This window comes from Macaca thibetana, chromosome 11 (assembly GCF_024542745.1).
Source record: "Macaca thibetana thibetana isolate TM-01 chromosome 11, ASM2454274v1, whole genome shotgun sequence".
Taxonomy (NCBI): domain Eukaryota; kingdom Metazoa; phylum Chordata; class Mammalia; order Primates; family Cercopithecidae; genus Macaca; species Macaca thibetana.
This window is the reverse complement of record NC_065588.1, coordinates 49652774-49672364: the sequence shown is the minus strand read 5'-3', so window position 1 is coordinate 49672364 and position 19591 is coordinate 49652774. Positions and strand designations below refer to the sequence as shown.

General features: G+C 53.7%; 1 protein-coding gene and 1 long non-coding RNA gene across 4 annotated transcripts in view; both read left to right on the top strand.

Moving 5' to 3' along the window:
• Window positions 1-19591, top strand: part of LOC126931196 (uncharacterized) — a 155046-nt gene that overhangs the window by 97126 nt on the left and 38329 nt on the right. The window lies entirely within an intron of this gene.
• On the top strand, window positions 5489-15303 carry SP7 (Sp7 transcription factor). Its single transcript, XM_050748942.1, has 3 exons — window positions 5489-5704; window positions 6165-6232; window positions 12425-15303. The coding sequence occupies exons 2-3, from the start codon at window positions 6212-6214 to the stop codon at window positions 13697-13699; spliced, it is 1296 nt and encodes a 431-aa protein (XP_050604899.1). The 5' UTR covers window positions 5489-5704; window positions 6165-6211; the 3' UTR covers window positions 13700-15303.

The window sequence follows — 19591 nt, the reverse complement described above, 5'->3', positions numbered from 1 at the left end:
GACTCACTGCAACCTCTGCCTCCTGGGTTCAAGTGATTCTCCTACCTCACCCTCCCGAGTAGCTGGGATTACAGGCACATGCCACCACACCCAGCTAATTTTATTTTGGCCAGGCTGGTCTCGAACTTCTGACCTCAGGTGATCCACCCACCTCAGCCTCCCAAAGTGCTGGGATTACAGGTGTGAGCCACCTCACTCAGTCTGTATTTAGGATTTTGAAGGACCATCCCCTTGAGTTGCTCAGCCTCACTCCTAGGGATGATGTGATCAGAACTCCATCACCCCAAGTTCTTCTTATGAAAGACACTAGTATATTTCATGGATCAGATTCTAGGGTCATTTTTACAAAGGGTCATTTTCTAGAGATGACTAGGTTCTTACTTAATTCAATGTTGTCCCATTTTAGACACAGGCATCCAGGACAGGTCCCTTGTTTCAGAATCAGACCTCAGTCTTCCCCTTCCTTTCATTTTCCTCTTTGTCCCCTGCCATCCAGTTTCCTTCCTCCTCCTTACATGGTACTTCTGTTTCTGATTCTGATCTGCCTCTCCTAAAGCTGCTGAATTATATCAGGGCTCAATATCAATGAAGGAACCCAAGGTTCAGGGAAGAGGGGAGCCAGAGCCAGTCCCAGAAGTCCTGCCTTGTAGCCCTGGTGCTGGAAGAGGATGAGGAGACCTAGTAGAGAGGAAGGAAAGTTGTAGTCTGTCTGTACCTGTAAATTTGTGTACATATTTGTTGGGATGAGGAGCTGCTTTTCCAAGCTGTCCTATACAAGTTTGCCAGCCTCTTAAAAGCTTTCCTTCTACCCCGTGTCCTCAGCTTTGCCTCCTAAAATTGGATCCTCTTCCCCAAGTACGCTGAGCCTAGTGTCAGAAATGCTGGGTCAAGGCACTCAGCGGTCTCTAAATCCTGAGGCCATGAGTGGATGTTCCTTCAACCCAAGGAGCAAGCTTTCCTGGTCATCAGCCCCATTGCTCTTGGAAGACCCAACAGACTAGTAGCTGATCCTCAGGGTCTCTCATCTGTATGCCCACCATTTGTTTCCTCTTTGTCTCTCCTGTGTCTTTCTGTTTCCCTGGCTCTGGGTGCCTTCTTCTTTCCTGTCCCCTCTATGTTCTCTGTCGCTGGAGTATCCACTGGAGACAAGGGCTGGGCTGGGTGCATGGGCGGGTAGTGGCCAGACCAGGGGCCCGGGACATGAGCGCAACTTTCCAAGCTTCTCTTCCAGGCCCCTGTGGTTGGGGAGCTCCACAGAGGGAGAGATGAGTCAGCGGGGCCGCAGAGCAGCGGGGGCCTGGGTGGGGGTAGGGATGCTGGGGTTCCCCAGGGCCAGGGAGTTTGCTGGGCCATCTGCGTTTCTGAACTCTGGTGTATGTGTGTGGAGGATTGGATCAACAGTACCTAAAAGTACACTGGAGCTTCTTATACTAGTAGGAGTTGGAGGCAGCAATTTGCAGGACTGGCATTGGCCTCCATATCACCCTTATCCCCAGATCCTTATAGGGAGAGGGGTTCCCAAGTGCCCTTTAGGAGACCTCAGAGATCTCCAGAGCTGTAAAGTTGTAATGATAGCCCTGGGTGTATGTATGTGACATTTGCCACATGTGTAGATGTGTGTGTTGATGGGTGTCTGGGAGTCCATGTGGGGAGTAGTCTAGGTGGCTGTGAGTCTGTACGATGTATATATATATACTGGTGTATGCATTTTTATGATTGGGGGTTAGGGTGTCTTGGGGTAAGCATTATTTGTATATGTATATATCAGTGTCTATCAATATGGATGCCTGCATAGTACAAATGTGTATGAATTATGTGTCACCTTGTGTGTGTGCAAGTATGCAGATATGAATGTGTCCCTCATCAGGTATGTATTAGTGCATGTGTCAGTCTCTGTTTCAGTGACTCTGCTCACTATTCTCTGGTGATTCTCCCTAGGATAGTCAAACCTTCTATAACAGCAACAATGAAAAGTTGGGAGTCCCTTTGGACGAGGCTCTTAGAGACAGCCCAACCTAGAAGAGTGGTAGAGGGCGATGGTGTGGATGACGGAGATAGCATTCCTTGGGAGTAGGGGGTACAGGTCTCCCACTCTCCCCAGTTTTTTTTTTGTTTTTTTTTTTTTGAGATGGAGTTTTGGTCTTGTTGCCCAGGCTGGAGTGCAATGGTGTGATCTCAGCTCACTGCAATCTCCACTTCCTGGGTTCAAGTGATTCTACTGCCTCAGTTTCCCGAGTAGCTGGGATTACAGGCACCCGTCACCACGCTCAGCTAATTTTTGTATTTTTAGTAGAGACGGGGTTTCACCATGCTGGCCAGGCTGGTGTCAAACTCCTGACCTCAGGTGATCCACCCACCTCGGCCTCCCAAAGCGCTGGGATTACCGGCGTGAGCCACCGCACCTGGCCCCACTCTGCCCAGTTTTCATTCTGTTTTCACCCCACTGATCTTTCCAAAAAGATCTAAAATCATTTGGAGAATTGAGGCAGGTGCCAGATCCAACCCCCTCTAACCTAGAAAGCCCACCCTGATTCTCCTAGGGGAGGGCGGGAAGGGAGTGGTTCCTGTGGTTCAGCCCAGTCCTGGCATTGGGATATCAGAAAGGCATCATCCCACCCCTTCCTTCTGGGGCATCCATCCCTTGGAGCTCAGCGTCTGGGTGGCCGTGGGCGGAGGCTGAGGGGCCCCCAGGGTGGTGGGGGGTGGTGGATAGAAACCAGATGCCTAGGGGGTTTATACTGGAAGGACCAGAGCCGCAGCCTCTACCCGCCCCTGCCACATGGCGCCTCTGCCGGGGCTGCCCCACCCCCTGGGAGGCTGGGCTGAGGGAGGCCTGAGAGGGTGGAGGTAGGTCCTTGGTTAGGACTTCTAATTGCTGCCCCCAGCCCCTCAGGGCCCTGGGAAGGAAACTAGGGAGCTGGACCCAGGAACACCAGAGCCTCAGCTTGGCTGCAGGACTATTTTTTAAAAGGACATGGAGAAGTCAGAACCCAGGGGGTCCTGAGGGCAGCAACTGGGGACTTCAGGCAGCCCCTCTGCCTATCTTTGGCGCTGATCTCTGGTGAGGAACAGGCTCTGTGTCCAGAGGGTGTCCTATGTTGACACATCAGGGGCCCTGGCTCACATCTTCCTGGGACTCTGCTCCTCCTTTTTATTTCCCAAGCACTCTTAGGATCTGCCCCTTCCCGGGTAGGGTTAGGGATGAAAGCCCACACGGGGAGTGAGAAGGTGACCCTTCCTTCCAACCCCTCTCCCCAGCCCTGTCTGTCCATTCATCTTTCCATCCTTCCTCCTTTTCCCCTTCAGTCTCTTTCTTTCTTCCCTCATCTAATCTGAGTCCCAATCCCCTCCTCACCTGCTATCTCTTCTTTAGAGTCTAGACTTTCTCCTCTGCCTCAGTTTCCTGCCTGATCTAACTGGGCTTGGGCTTTTCTGCTGGTGATACAGAATTTCTCTAAAGCTTATCTTTCCCAACTTCTGAGTTCGGGGCCCCGGAAATCCATCTGGCACCTTAGTCTCAGACTCCCCCCACAAGGGGGAGACCGCGAGGTCACAGGGACACCCCACCACGGGCACTTCCTCTCAGGCAGACGGGTGGGGTGGCCCGTGTAATCAGCGGACACAATTATGTGCTATTTATACTCCATCCCCGCCCCCCCACCTGCCTGGCAACACAACACAACCACCCTCCTCCTCCTCCTCCTCCTTCTTCTCCTCCTCCTCCTCTGGACCTGGCTATGCCTCAGGCTATTTTCCCTGTCCTTCCCAAGCCATTGTCTCCCCATCTTTGTTCCTCTGGGCCTGTTTCTTTACCTTTTTAGTTTCTTTCCTGCTCTGTTTTTGTTGTTGTTGTTTTTGTTTAAAGCCACACATCTGACCTTCTGTTTTCCTCTCTCCTCTATCTTTCTTATACCTGGTGATATCTCTTCTGATTCTCTTGGACTGTTTCATTTGCTCTGTTTCTTCTTTTGCTGCCTTTTCTTTGTCTATCAGTCACCTGGTTCCCAAACCCTTCCCCTAAACCTTGGGTTCCCAGAGTTCCTTGGGGTAAATCAAATCATGGGGCTAGAATCCAGAACTCCTGGGCCCTACCCTGAAATTCGTCCCTGCCTGCTGGCGAAACTGCTGTGCAACCCTCCCTGGACCTCCATCTGCTCCTGCCACCTACCAGCTTTTTCTGTGGAGATCTGGGAGAGCAAAAGGAGCAAGGAAGTAGGCACTCCGAGAAAGTGAGGGATGGTGTTGCGGAGTGAGGAGAGTGGAAATGATGGGGCTTTATTCCCCTGACAGGCAGAGCTGGGAGGGGGAGAGGTGTGTGTTAAGGAATAACCTGCAAAACAACCCCAGCAGGCTAAGCCCCCCTGTGGGAGAGCTGCCGGTTCTACCACTTAGCTGCCCAGTCCTCTCTCTCCCATAAACACCTCAGGGCCCAGGGCCCAGGTTTCAGGTAATAGACTTTTTGGGTTTCTCTTCTTAAGACCTTCCTTCTCTTATTTCCTATTTTGATGGGAAGTCAAAGTTGGGAAGTCCTTATTAAGTTATAACTTCAGCTCTTTCTGTGGAAGAGGGAATTGATGTATGGCAATGAGAAAGGGAACCCGGAGTTCCCAGGAAAGTCAGATCACTCAGGAGAACTGTCCACCAAAGGATGGAGATTAAACCCATGGCCTCTAAGAGATGGTAACTTGGTTACCCAGGGATGGTAACTGACAAGGAATGATGGCTATTAGGGCATTTCTTTTTGGGGGAAATAATCCAAAGGGGCTAGGTGTCGGCATGAATGAGTTGACCCAATGACCTTCTACCGCCACCCTCACTCCTGCCTGTCTTAAATTTTCTCTTCATCAACAAGATCCAGGTTCTGCCCCACAAAGTGAGGTGGGCCTAGGTATGACCTCCAAACAGTGAAACTGAGGCACTGGAAGACTGAGGGACCCCCAAGCCAATACCAAGCCTTTCCCAACTCTTCAACCCTTCCTCCAGGCCTTGCTCTGGAACCTACCTCAGTGACACTAAATGTTTAGGCAGCAGAAACCTCCACCTCAGAACCTTCCATCCCTCTTCACACAACATACACAAACACACAACATGCACACACACACGGGCACGTACACACACACAGGGGCACGTACACACTGCTGTCCTGACCTAGAGGCAGGTGGGTGACTGGGGAAGCAAGCCTCTGCATGGTCAGCTGGGGCGGGTGTGGTGCGTGTGCTTCTAGTGTGTCACTGTGTGCATTTGCGTGTGTCTGTCTGTGTTCATTCATGATAGTGGCTGTACCCATGTGAGTGGTACTGTGTGTACGTGTGCATGCATCACCCCTGTGTTTGGCCATGAGTGTGTATGTCAGTGCGTTCCAGTCTCTGTGTGTGAGTGTCGTCCCCAACCCCCCATCCCCCCCCTGGATCTCTAATTAGTGGTTTGGGGTTTGTTCCTTTTCCCTCCTGTTCCTTTCCTCAGCAGCGGCGGGCAGCAGCAGCCTAGGCAGCAGCAGTAGCAGAAGCAGCAGCCGCCGAGCAGCAGCAAGGACTCTGGAGTCAGAGTAGAACTGTAGGACCGGAGCCTGAGTGGGAACAGGAGTGGAGCTGGCCTGGGAGACAGCGGATCCCTTCCAGCACCTTCAGGCCACCCGTTGCCTGCACTCTCCCTGCCAGACCTCCAGAGAGGAGAGACTCGGGACAGCCAGCCCCAGGTTCCCCAGGTACATGACACTGGGGAGCTCTGGGAGGGGTCCCACAGATGCCTATGGGACTGCTGCCACGTGTAGGACACCGGGGTCCACCATCCCTTTAACCTCTCCCCTCAGCAGCCACCCCCCCCCCGAGGAAGCCCTGACAACTTGCCCGTGTTGCTCTCCCCTCTTCCTGCTTCCCACCCCTTCCATGGGTGCCCCTTTTTCTCCTCTCCCTCCCTGATCCCTTCTTTGGGGAGCTCAGCAAATGGAGCAGGAAATTTGGACCCTCTGCCTCCCTCTCTCGCCCTCCTCATTGGATCCGGAGCCTTCTCCACTGGGAAAGCTGTAATTAGAGGGTGGATCCCTACAGACAGAGAGCAGCCCCCCACCCCCCACCCCCCACCCCGGTCCCTTCTAACTTTAGATCTCTTCTCTCCCATTCTCCCATTCTCCCTCCCTCTCCCTTCTCTCTCTCTCCCCGGCTCAGCTCTCTCCATCTGCCTGGCTCCTTGGGACCCGTTCCCCAGCCTCAGGATGGCGTCCTCCCTGCTTGAGGTAACTGTCCCCTCTTCTCCCCAGGAAACCAGCCACAACATTAATGGTCCTAGTCCTTGCCCACCTACCTCCTCCAACTCACATAGGTAGTAGCTCTGGTGCTTGTCAATTCCAGGGGTCCTTCTGATGCGGAGAGAGGAGTGGGGTCCAAGAAAGGGGAAGCAGAGGGCAGGAGAAAAGGGAGGGAAGAATAGGGCCAGGGTTCAGAGGGCAGTGAAAAGAGGGTGAGAGGGGATTAGGTCAGAAGACGGCATGGACCCCTACCTAAGGTCAGCTAAGCACACTGACTGTGAGGAGTGGAAAAGGGATGGAGAAAGGAGGGGGAGGGGGACGAAGGGTAGTGAGGAGAGAGAGGTAGGAAATTCATAAGCTGGCAGCAGAGATAGAAGGCAGAGAGGACTGGCTGAGTGGGCACAGAGCAGCAACTGGGTATAGCTCTTTAGGGGTCCTGTCTCCTGGGACTCATAGCCCAGGCAGGATCTTGCCTGGTTGTGTGGGGAGGGGGCTGGGCCTGTGAGCTGGTGTGTGGAGGAGAGGAGGCAGGCTATGAGAGAAAGGAGGAGGCCAGCCTGTGCATGTGGGGGGGCTGACCAGGGGAACTGAGCCCAGGCCTGAGAGGGAACCAAGGAGGAGGGACGGGGTCTGAGGCCGCTTGCCCGGCTCACAAATATTTAGCTTTCAGCCAAAGACAAACTCAGCTCTATTTTGGGAGTGGGAGGCTCCAGGGCGGACTGGGCCACTTCCCCTCTGGGCTGGGACCCCAGCATCCCTTGCCTCTGGCACTGGGGACAAAGGGAATTGGGGTACTATCGGGGTCAGGGTTTGGTGTCTTGAGAAATTTCTGACTCTACCATGGCTTCTAGGAGACCCAAGGCACAGAGTTGGGAAGGGAGGGCTCACAGCCACTCAGGGCCAGACTCCTCCCTGCTTCTGGGTCTCTGACACTGTTCTTCTGTCACCATCTCTGTCCTGCTTTCTAGGTCTCTCTGCAGAAATTGAGGGCCAGAGGGCCCTCCCCGAAAGTCAGCCCCCTGCAGTAGCCTTGACTCTGCCCTATTCTTGGGTCTCACATCTCACTTCCCAGTGCCCTAGCTCAGACCCAGGGGTGCGGGGCCAAACAGGAAGCCGACTCACTCAACCTGTGGGAGAGGTGTGTGTATGAGAGATGGGGCAGGAGTCTTTTACCACCTGTGTTCATTGGCCGTAGTATAATCGTTAGGGTGCAGTTGAGTGTGCTGCGGGCTCTGAGAGAGAGAGAGAGAGAGTGTGTATGTGTGTGTGTAAGTTGGGCCATCTGAGTGCTGTGAGTCCAAGTGATAAATGGTGTGTGCACAAGGCTGTGAGATAGTTTGTGGCTGAGTTTGGGGGAATAGCATGCAAACCAACCAGATGGACACCATGTCCCTTGTCACACTCTGTATCCAGCCAGGGGTCTACCCGCAGATGCAATGGGTGCAGACTGTTGTCCTGCCACCTCCCCAACAGACTCTATTTTGAGCCATCGTTGAAACACTGTGGTCTTGAGGAATAAGATGCATGGAAATCCTGGGTCCACCCAGGGCAGGGACAGTGTCAGTGGGCGTGGGCATCATGCCAGTGTTGCCAACGTGGCGCTGGTGCCTTGGGAGGGACTGGCCCAGAGGCCTGCTGGAAAGACATGGGATTGGGATAGTGCATGGCGAAAGGAGAGTGTCGTGGAAGCTAGGCTTTCATGTCCCCTCATTCCTGTGAGCTAGAGATGCCTGCAACACAAAGGCACACCAGTCCCTCCTATCCCTCGACCACCTGCACCTAGTTTTTGGGTACCTGGGCCCTTAACTTCCTCCCCACCTCCCCAGGAACCTCTCTGCCTGGTATGGGTGGGCTCTCTGGCAGTGGGAAGAACGTGGGGTTCAGAGAGGGAAGCAGCTGCTGCTTGATGAGGGGCTCACCTCGGCCAAATGAGATGCAGGGAACAGGGAGGGGGAAGAAATGGTTGGGGGCCTAGGTGGGAAAGGAGAATTGGGAAGCTGGGAGAACGAAGAAACTTGGGAGAAGGCTGAGAAAGTTGAGAACTGGAAAATGGGAACCTAAGGCCAGTCAGCCCTGAGATGTCTAGTGAGCATTTCCACTGGGAGGCCAGGCTGGGCACAGCACCACGAGCTCCCTGGGAGGAGGGGTCCCCCTCCCCTGCTCCACATCTGGGTGGGAGAGTTGGGACAGCTCCTATCTTGTTCTTTTTCCAAACACTCCCACTTCAATACTTTAATTCTGTTTGTTTTGTTTTAAGGGTGGTGGGGTGGAGGTCGGGAGGGAACAACTCGAAGGTGGGACTGCTGGGCCCTGGAAAGGGAACACATTTGATCAGGTATGGGAACACATACTTAAAACTCTTAACCAGGACTCTTTCCCTGAGTTCTCAGGAGAGAACAATCAGCAGGAGAAGGAAACTGAGGCCGTGGTGAAACTTCACCACGTGCTCAGCCCGTAGCCCCCCCAGCACTGGGGTCTGGTTCCTTGCTCCCCCTTCCCTGCCTTCAAGGGCCCTCTGGGCCTCCACTCCCCAGGGCTGGGGTCTCCTGTTGGCCTGGGGCTGGCTGCCTTCTTTCACCCCTCCTTCCCTCCCCACAGCTGGGTGGGGTCCCTGGGCTTGGCTGAGGCCCCTGTGGCCGCAGTGTGAGGGCCGGGCGGGGGACGGCGTCGGCGTTTTTAAAAATAAACCGACCGCAGGGAAACCATCGGAGCCGGGCTGGGCAGAGGGAGAGGGGGCGGTCAGGGGGGAGAAGAAGGGAGGAGTGGCCTGGTCTGGGGGTTTTCTGGGGCCCAGCACCATGGTGGTTTTCTCTTAGGTAGGAAGGCTGCCTTCTTCCTTCTCCCCCACTTTTCTTTTTTCCGCTCCTTTCTTTTCGTCTCTGCTTTTCTTTGCTTTTGTAGCCCAGTCTCTTTTCCATCATCTCTCCTTCTTAGTTTGTGTCTTTTTACCTTTCTGCTCTTTTAGGTCCCTGCCTATTTCTGCCTCTTTTTTGTTGTTGTTGTTGTTTTTGAGACAGGGTCTTGCTGTGTTGTCCAGGCTGGAGTGCAGTGGAGCAATCATAGCTCACTGCAGCCTCTAACTACTGAGCTCAAGTGATCTTCTCATCTCAGCCTCCTGACGAGCTGGGACTACAGGCATGCACCACCAAGCCCAGCTAATTTTGAAATCTGTTATACAGATGGGGGTCTCACTATGTTGCCCAGGCTGGTCTCAAACTCCTGGCCCAAGCAACCCTCCTCCACTTGACCTCCCAAAGTGCTGGAATTATAGCTATTTCTGCCATTCAATGCCAGTTTTTCCTCTCAGGTCCTCCTTTCCCCATTGCTATGGGTCTTTTACCTCAATCACACCCTACGCAGGTTCTTTGTGCCCCATGTCTCTGGGTATCTACATCTCTCCTTTGAACTCCATGTTTCTACCTCTTCTTTCTGCTAGGATTTGAGTCCTCCCCATCGGCTGCCTTGCCATAGCTCAGCAACTGCTTGGAAGATCAGGGGTTCCTGGGAAACCCTGACTAGGAGGAACCGTGAGTGTTCACTGTGGTTAGACTGGAGAAAGCTTTTGGTGGCTCAGTTTGGGAGTCAACAGGACCTTCGAGAGAGGTAACTGCGCAGGAGGAGCAGCAGGTTTGCACTTGGGGAGCAGTGCAGGAGTGGGGACTGCACACACACCTCATGGCAACCCTAGGGCCTCAGGCCCACCTCTCAGATTGGCATCGTACACATACTACATGCTAAGAGCTACCAGGCAGGTGTGAGAACTCTGAATTCTCGAGTTCTTTTCTCAGCTTTACTGGGAAAGGATCAGGCATATCAGTTTGTGAAGAACCCAATCCTCAAAACATGTTCTTCTAGCCCTTTCATACCCATATAACTGTATAGGGGTAGATGTTGAGGGCATCTTTTTTGGTGGGATTCCCAGCAATGAATGAATGTCTATGCCAGCCAGCAATGCTGTAGGGCATTTCCTCCTTGGATGCCTTCCCCAGGGAGAGGTACCATGATTTCCTGAGAGGCGGAGATCTTGAGAGTGGTTTGGCATGGTAGCAGCAGCATGGTGGGCATTAAGAAGATACCTTTGCATTTCTTTTTTTTCTTTCTTTTTTTTTTTTTTTTTGAGATGGAGTCTCGTTCTATAGCTCAGGCTGGAATGCAGTGGCACCATCTCGGCTCACTGCAACCTCCACCTCCCAGCAATTAGTAGCCTCCTGAGTAGCTGGGATTACAGGCGCCCGCCACCACACCCGGCTAATTCTTTTTTGTATTTTTAGTAGAGATGGGGTTTCACCATCTTGGCCAGGATAATTCTGAACTCCTGACCTCGTGATCCACCCACCTCAGCTTCCCAAAGTGCTGGGATTACAGGCATGAGCCACTGCGCCTGGCCAGAAGATACCCTTGCATTTCTAAAAGACTCCCATACACTACATCCATGTCTTCCTTCATTCACGGTACTAGAAGGACTACATGTTAGGGGATACTGAGGCATGAAGCAGTGTGGCTGTGGGCCAGTGTCTTAGTCACCCCATTCCTTGCCTTGGAAGGGCATGATGACTTTGGGCTCTTCCTGCCTCTCAAAGGGGTACCAGCTGGCACCACAAAGCAGGAGGTGCTCACTGCCTGCTTGAAAGGCATTCTTGTCTCAGCCACAGTTCGGGCTTGGCGGCAGCCCTGTTCCCTCTCAATGTCCCAGTGTCTCCACCATCACTTCCTCTTGCTCCCCAGCCCGAGTCCCTGCCAAGAGATTCCTTACCAGGGACATGAGGATTGGACCTCAGGGAGACCAGACCACTGCCTTAGTCAGGAGCTGAAGCAGCGACAGGAAATGGAATATGGGGTATGGGATGAAGCTGGGAAAATCTGTCATGGGAGCAAATATAGTCCCCTAATACTTTGACCTTCTTCCTACACTGCTCTTCGAGCCTCATCTTTCCTCTCCAAGGCCCTGACCATGGCCTTGGTCTGCTCCAAACCTACTTCCAAGGGTCAGGATCCCCAATTCTCACTTCACCTAGTTGCTGTCTCTATCTTCAGTTCTTCTCACAGCCATTTTAAAAGAGCCCCTGGCATGTGCCTGTAGTCCTAACTACTCTGGAGGCCGAGGGTGGGAGGATCGCTTGAGCCCAGAAAGAAGTTTGAGGCTACAGTGAGCTGTGATGGTGCTATTGCACTCCATTCAGCTTGGGAGACACAGTGGGACCCTGTCTCTAAAAATATTTTTTTGGCTGGGCGTGGCCGCTCACGCCTGTAATCCCAACACTTTGGGAGGCTGAGGTCAGGAGTTTTGGGTCACTTGAGGTCAGGCGTTCAAGACCAGCCTGGCCAACATGGTGAAACCCCGTCTCTACTAAAAATACAAAATAGCTCAATGTGGTGGCGTGTGGCTGTAATCCCAGCTATGCGGGAGGCTGAGGCAGGAGAATTGCCTGAACCTGGGAGGTAAAGGTTGCAGTGAGCCGAGATTGGGCCACTGCACTCCAGCCTGGGTGACAGAACAAGACTGTCTCAAAAAATATATATATATTTTTTAAATGAAAAGAAAAGGCTGGGCGCAGTTGCTCATGCCTATCATCCCAGCACTTTGAGAGGCCAAGGTGGGTGGATCACCTGAGGTCAGGAGTTTGAAACCAGTCTGGTCAACGTGGCGAAACCCCGTTTCTACTAAAAATACAAAAAAAAAATTAGCCAGGTGTGGTGGCAGGCGCCTGTAATCCCAACTAATTGGGAGGCTGAGGCAGGGGAATCTCTTGAACCCGGGAGGCAGAGGTTGCAGTGAGCTGAGGTCACACCATTGCATTCCAACCTGGGCGACAACAGCGAGACTCCATCTCAAAAAAAAAACAAAAACAAAAACAAAATGAAAAAGAACCTCCTGTTGCTTGGAGGCCCCTAGTACACCCCTAGCAACTCCAGAATGAGCTCTGCTTCCTGCCTGCCGGGCTGGGATACTGAGCTGCAGTCTTGGGCCTCTGCTCTTCTTCCCACGACTCCATGTGAGTCTGCCCTGAGGTCCAGTTCTCACTGGCCAACCTCTTTTACCTGTAATTCTCCACCCTCTTCAACTCTTGCCTGACCCCTCTGTTCTGCTGTGGATGTCTCTAGGTCACAGACCTAAAGTGTTGCCCTTCATTCTGCACCTCTCCTCCCCTCTCCCTAAGCAGTGCGTCCCTCTTTCCACAGGAGGAAGTTCACTATGGCTCCAGTCCCCTGGCCATGCTGACGGCAGCGTGCAGCAAATTTGGTGGCTCCAGCCCTCTGCGGGACTCAACAACACTGGGCAAAGCAGGCACAAAGAAGCCGTACTCTGTGGGCAGTGACCTTTCAGCCTCCAAAACCATGGGGGATGCTTATCCAGCCCCCTTTTCAAGCACTAATGGGCTCCTCTCACCTGCAGGCAGTCCTCCAGCACCCACCTCAGGCTATGCCAACGACTACCCTCCCTTTTCCCACTCATTCCCTGGGCCCACGGGCACCCAGGAGCCTGGGCTACTAGTGCCCAAGGGGCACGGCTCTTCTGACTGTCTGCCCAGTGTCTACACCTCTCTGGACATGACACATCCCTATGGCTCCTGGTACAAGGCAGGCATCCATGCAGGCATTTCACCAGGCCCAGGCAATGCTCCTACTCCATGGTGGGACATGCACCCTGGAGGCAACTGGCTAGGTGGTGGGCAGGGCCAGGGTGATGGGCTGCAAGGGACACTGCCCACAGGTCCAGCTCAGCCTCCACTGAACCCCCAGCTGCCCACCTACCCATCCGACTTTGCTCCTATTAATCCAGCCCCCTACCCAGCTCCCCACCTCTTGCAACCAGGGCCCCAGCATGTCTTGCCCCAAGATGTCTATAAACCCAAGGCAGTGGGAAATAGTGGGCAGCTGGAAGGGAGCGGTGGAGCCAAACCCCCACGGGGTGCAAGCACCGGGGGCAGTGGTGGATATGGGGGCAGTGGGGCAGGTCGCTCCTCCTGCGACTGCCCTAATTGCCAGGAGCTAGAGAGGCTGGGAGCAGCAGCGGCTGGGCTGCGGAAGAAGCCCATCCACAGCTGCCACATCCCTGGCTGCGGCAAGGTGTATGGCAAGGCTTCGCACCTGAAGGCCCACTTGCGCTGGCACACAGGCGAGAGGCCTTTCGTCTGCAACTGGCTCTTCTGTGGCAAGAGGTTCACTCGTTCGGATGAGCTGGAGCGTCACGTGCGCACTCACACCCGGGAGAAGAAGTTCACCTGCCTGCTCTGCTCCAAGCGCTTTACCCGAAGTGACCACCTGAGCAAACACCAGCGCACCCATGGAGAACCAGGCCCGGGTCCCCCTCCCAGTGGCCCCAAGGAGCTGGGAGAGGTCCGCAGCACAGGGGAAGAGGAGGCCAGTCAGACGCCCCGACCTTCCGCCTCGCCAGCAACCCCAGAGAAAGCCCCTGGAGGCAGCCCTGAGCAGAGCAACTTGCTGGAGATCTGAGCCGGGTGGAAGGTCTCCCACCCCAGGGCTGTCCTGCCAGTCTCTCTTGGCTCTCTAGACCACTGCTTGCCAATCACTCTCTTTATCCCATGCATGCATGCCATCCTTCAGGGCTCTCTCTCTCCCTCTGTCTCCCTCCTGGTCATTCTGGGCTTGGGTATCTCCTTGCATGCCTCCTCAGCTCACCTCCCTTCACCATGAGACTGGCTTTCTGCAAACTCTCATCTCAGGCCCTCCCCTTGTGCCTGATTTCCGCACCCCGGCTTCCTAGACTCTGGCCCTGCCACATCAACACACTTTCTTTCAATTTGGGCTCCCAACACAATTTCTCCATCTCACTCCTTGACATGTACCCTTTCTACTTCTCAAGCTTATTTACTGCTGTCCCTCAGCCTCTAGGCTTCAGTCTTCCCAACTTCTTACATCATTGCTCTCCGTTCTCCAGAACTTTTTTTCCTTTTTACAAACACAATGATAATGATAATTTATTGCCCCCTGGTGGCCTCTTCATCAGGGACCATGGTTGGGGGATTGGGGTTAGTGACCTGGCCAGAGGCAGGGTGCCAAGAGGGGGGCAGACCAGCGGGGATCTGATCCCAAAGATGGGGTGACCCCAGGGTCAGGGAGGCTGCCCCCAGGCCTGTATATTTAACCCTATGTACCAGGAGTAATGAATAGTAATAATAATTCTATTTATGTAAGTTATGATGACGGGTCAGGTAGAGTGAGCTGGGGAGGGAAGTGGATCTATTTCTACTAAGGATATTCTAGTCAAATGCATCTCTGTATAGACAAAATGTTAGTGGAGAAGATCTTGCCAATAGAATGTCTATCATCAGGATCTCAGTTGATGGGGTTTCTCTTGTAATGAAGTCTCTACAAATTGGGTTAGCTAGATCTCTGCTAAAGAGTTGATGGGGTATCTCTTGATTAGGGGGATCCCTAACATCCCCAGCCCCAGCCAGAAGCTGTGAAACCTCAAGTCCTATGGAGGGGAGAAGTACTGGAATGTACCCCAGCTCCCTTGACCCCAGAGCAGGTTCTTCCACTGCCCCTCCCCTTAGACACCATGACCCCATCAGGTTAATCCCCTGTTGCCATGGTTATGGAGAGCTTGCAGCTGTCATCTTAGATGTGCTCTTTGGGGAAGCCCATCTAACAGGAGGACATTGGTTTGGAGGTGCACCTCCTGAAGAATCAGTGGGGAAGGCTTTCTCTGGGATCAGATTCAAATAAATCAAGTATTTATTGAGTACCTACTCTGTGCAAGGTACTGTGCTAGACCTGGTGCCTAGAAGCCCTGAGAAAGAACAACTTACAGAGCTAGGAAGACAGAGGCCCCCAAGCTGATCTGGGAGTGCATCCACACACCCCCACCCTGGGACTTCGGATGCTCCCATCTCCACCACCAGTGACTTTTAAAGCCGCTTCGTGCCTTTCCTGTAACTTTGGATCCTCCTTTTCTGTCCCCTGCTGTCTCAAGGCCCCAAGTTAAAGGGTTAAAGCCGCTGGAGCTTGGGGAGAGAACATTGTGGAATGGAAGGGATCATGCCCTTTGTGGAGTCTTTTTTTTTTAATTTAATAAATAAAAGTTGAATTTGAAATTTTGTCCTGGTGAGAAAAGGAGAAGAGGAAGGGCGAAGCGAGGGCCAATGAGCTTTTTTCCCTTAGCAAATTGGGGACCACTCATGGGCGAATATTCTATTGTGCACGTTTGCTTATTATGCTCGCGGCGAAATAGAAATAGTTTATCTGCCGGACGCGGTGGTTCACGCCTGTAATCTCAGCACTTCGGGAGGCCAAGAAGGGCGGATCACCTGAGGTCAGGAGTTCAAGACCATGCTGGCTAACATGGTGAAACCCCGTCTCTACTAAAAACACAAAAATCAGCCGGGCGTGGTGGCAGGTGCCTGTAATCCCAGCTGCTTGGGAGGCTGAGGCAGGAGAATCGCTGGAACCTGGGAGGCGGAGGTTGCAGTGAGCTGAGATCGCGCCACTGCACTCCAGCGTGGGCGGCGGAGCGACTCCGTCTCAAAACAAAACACAAAACAAAATTGTTTCTCGGTCAAATCCTCTGGCGGTGTTGTTTTTGGGCGTGCAGTGCTTTCTGCAGAGTTGCGAAGACTCACTGGTTTCTACCCTGGCCCTTTCTGGACTGCACCAATTGAGCCTGGTCAGGGCAGTGACGCGACCGAGCGCTGGCACCGCGGTTGCAGTGCGGACTACCGCGCGGCCCCAGTCGGGCGGTGGTGCGGCTCCCGGCGGGCAGACTGGGCCTGGCACGTAACCCGCCCCCTGCCCGGGGCCTGCAATCAGTTGTGCCCGCCACGGAGTTAGCCGAAGAACAAAAGCCACTCTGTGGCGGCCATCCCCGAGCTACAATAGGGCTTTGTGCGGCCCCCGCCCCCAGGGTTCCCCTGCTGGGCTGAGGGGACTCACAGGCCACTCCCCCCGGCCTGGGCCCGACTCCCAGCTGCGACCCGCGTCGGACTGTCCACCGCGCGGGTTGCAAGAGGCGCTACTCCGGGTGGGAGGGGGCCGGCGATCCTGGGCGGGCTCGGGTTACGAGTCCCCCCACCCCCTGACGCCACTCCCGCCCCCGCCCAGGTGCGAAATCTCCTGCCCTCTGGCGGGGCGCGCTGCTTCAAAGGCGCTTTGAAGAAATCCGAGTTCCGAAGACTTCTTTAGTGGGCTGGGGGCTGTGACTGAAGAGACACGGGAGACGGGGCTGGGGCGGAGGAAGGGCTGGGGGCGCCTTGGAGCTGGTCTGAGCGAGGCGACGGCCTGGATGGAGTGGACCCCCGGGACCCCGCCCCAACCCCGCCGGACGGGCTCCTCCGGACCCCCCAGAGTCTGGCCCTCTCGCCTCCCGGTCTCCGCCTGTCCGGTGCCAGCTCTCGCCCGCCGCAGCCTCGCGGTCCTCCCCTCCCCAGCCCCTCGGCCCCTTTCATCTTCCCTAGACTCCGCTTGGGGTTTTGCTGGTTTCTGGGAGATAAAAACCGCTTCAAATAGCGGCGGCGCGCTGCCAGGACAAACAGGGCCGGGCGGGCCATGTGCGCCTGGTTACCGGCCCCGGGTCGGGACGCCGGGCTCCAGCGGGCCCGGGAAAGGGTGGCGGGCGGAGCTCCAGGCACCCAGGCTCCGGCGATGACTCCCAAAGTGGGGGGCCCCTTTTAGAAGCGGCCTGCGCGCTGTCTCGGTTCCCGCCCAGGTCGTAGGGAGGGGCAGGCGGAGACCGCCCGCTAAGCGCTCCGAGCCCATAGGGTCACAGTCGCTGCGTCGCCGGGCCCGCGGCGCCCCCTGGTGAAGTTACTGGGTGAGCGCGCTAGGCCTGGACTTGGGCCTTTCTAGAACCCGCAAATTGTGAAAAGCGTTCCACAAACGTTAGATAAGCAGCATGGGGGAGGGGACAGTACTTGTGCCAGGCCAGGGAGGGGGGACAGCGGGCGGAACAGCACTGTTCCTTCTCACCGGTTCACCTTACAGGGTAAAATGCAGGCACCTAAACCGATCATTATAACCTGTTGGTGAAAATCGAGGTTTCATCGAAGGATGCAAGTTGCAGGCCGGAGTGATTTTTCCTAGGGGTATCTGGGTTTGGATGGTGTTACCACTAAGGTACAAACGGAAACTATCGTAGGTCTTCAGTGCTCTCCACTAATCTGTCAGTCACCTATTCCCTCTTTTCCTCAAACCTGCCCACTTCCCTTTCTCAGAGAGAGCTTTCCCAGCCAGGTTCCCCAAACCATCCCTAGTGTATACCTTATGCTCTTCAAGCTTTCTGTGACTTCCCAGGTGACGGTGAACTCATTTAGGAAACTAAATGGGGCTATGGGAAAAGGTTAGAGCAGGAGTCCCGCCGCCCGTAGTGTTAATGGCCTGTAAAGGAAGCGCACAGCAGGAGGTGAGCTGAGCAAGCTGAGCTCCGCCTCCTGTCAGATCAGCGGCATTAGATTTGCATAGCAGCGCGAACCCTGTTGTGAACTGCGCACGTGAAGGACCTAGGTTGCTCGCTTTTTATGAGAATCCAACTAATGGCTGATGATCTCAGGTGTAACAGTTTCATCCCGAAACCATTCCCTCCCCCGCTCCCCGTGGAAAAACTGTCTTCCACTAAACCTGGTGCTAAAAAGATTGGGGACCCCTACGTTAGAGCCTTGCTACTTAAAATGTCGTCTGTGCAGTATCAGCTGGGGATTCTTTGGAAATATAGCCTCTGAGCTCCACCCTAGAAGATGCCCAGGAGATTCATATGTCCCTTAACAGTTGAGAAGTACTAAATTAGAGGAGATCCACTTGCCTTCTCAGGTGAAGTACATTTTCAGGAGACTGCGGAGCCCTTTGTTTTCTGACCTGGGAATAACTCTCTTGGGGGGAATTTTTCAGGTGAAAAAGAAGGGCAGACACGGAATCCAGAATACTAGAACTAAATGCCCCCTAGATTATTCAATGAGACTGGTAGCTCTTGGGAGTGGAGACTGCCTTCTACTTCTTCAAATCACTTAACATTTGTTAATGAACTCTGACCAAGGTCACCTAGTTGATGGCACAGTTACAGCTATTAACCTCTGACATTTGTTTAGCACTTTAAAATTTATTAAATAGCTTCACTTCATTATTTTGTATGGAAAACAACCATATGAAATAATTAGGACACTGCAAATGAGAAAAGTGAGACTCAAAGAATTCAATGTTTCTTTCTCCCTCTCCCTTTTTTTTCTTTTTCTTTTTTTTTTTTGAGACGGAGTTTCACTCTTGTTGCCTAGCTTGGAGTGCAGTGGCGTGTTTCTGCTCACCGCAACCTCTGTCTTCTAGGTTCGAGTGATTCTCCTGCTTCAGCCTCCCAAGTAGCTGGGATTACAGGCATGCACCACAATGCCCCGGCTAGTTTTGTATTTTTAATAGAGACAGGGTTCCTCCATGTTGGTCAGGCTGGTCTCAAACTCCCGACCTCAGGTGATCAGCCCACCTCAGCCTCCCAAAGTGCTGGGATTACAGGCGTGAGCCACTGCGCCTGGCTTTTTCTCTCTCCCTTTCTTTCTCTCTTGCTTGCTTGACAGGGTCTCACTTTTTGCCCCAGGCTGGAGTGCAGTGGCGCAATCTTGGATCATTGTAGTCTCGATTCTCCCATCTCAGCCTTCTGAGTAGCTGGACTACAGACGCTTGACACCACCACACTGGCTAACTTTTGAATTTTTTGTAGATACAGGGTCTTGCTATGTTGCCCAAGCTGGTCTTGAACTCCTGGGCTCAAGAGATCAGCCTCAGCCTCCCAAAGTGCTGGGATTACAGGTGTGAGCTACCATGCCCAGCCTCACTTTTATTCTTAAATCAGAATAACTGGTTTGGGTGTATCTAGGTCCAATCTCTCTGTGACTCACTTTCCTCGTGGTGACAGAACAGCACCCACCTTATGGGGTTGTAAAGATTATAAGAGCACTTATCATAACAAGTGCTCAGGAAATAGTTTTGCAGCCTGGCAAGGTGGCTCAGGCCTGTAATCCCAGCACTTTGGGAGGCCAAAGCGGGCGGATCACTTGAGGTCAGGAGTTTGAGACCAGCCTGGCCAACATGGTAAAACCCCGTCTGTACTAAAAATACAAAATTAGCTGGGCGTGGTGGCGCATGCCTGTAATCCCAGCTACTCCCGAGGTTGAGGGAGGAGAACCGCTTGAACCCAGGAGGCAGAGGTTGCCTTAAGCCGAGATAGCGCCACTGCCTTCAGCCTGGGCAATAGAGTGAGACCCTGTCTCAATAAAATAAAATAAAATAAAATAAAATAAAGTTTTCCTTTCTTTTTTTGTGAAACAAAGTTTTGCTTTTGTTGCCCAGGCTGGAGTGCAGCACAGCCATCTCGGCACACTGCAACCCCTGCCTGCCGGGTTCAAGAGA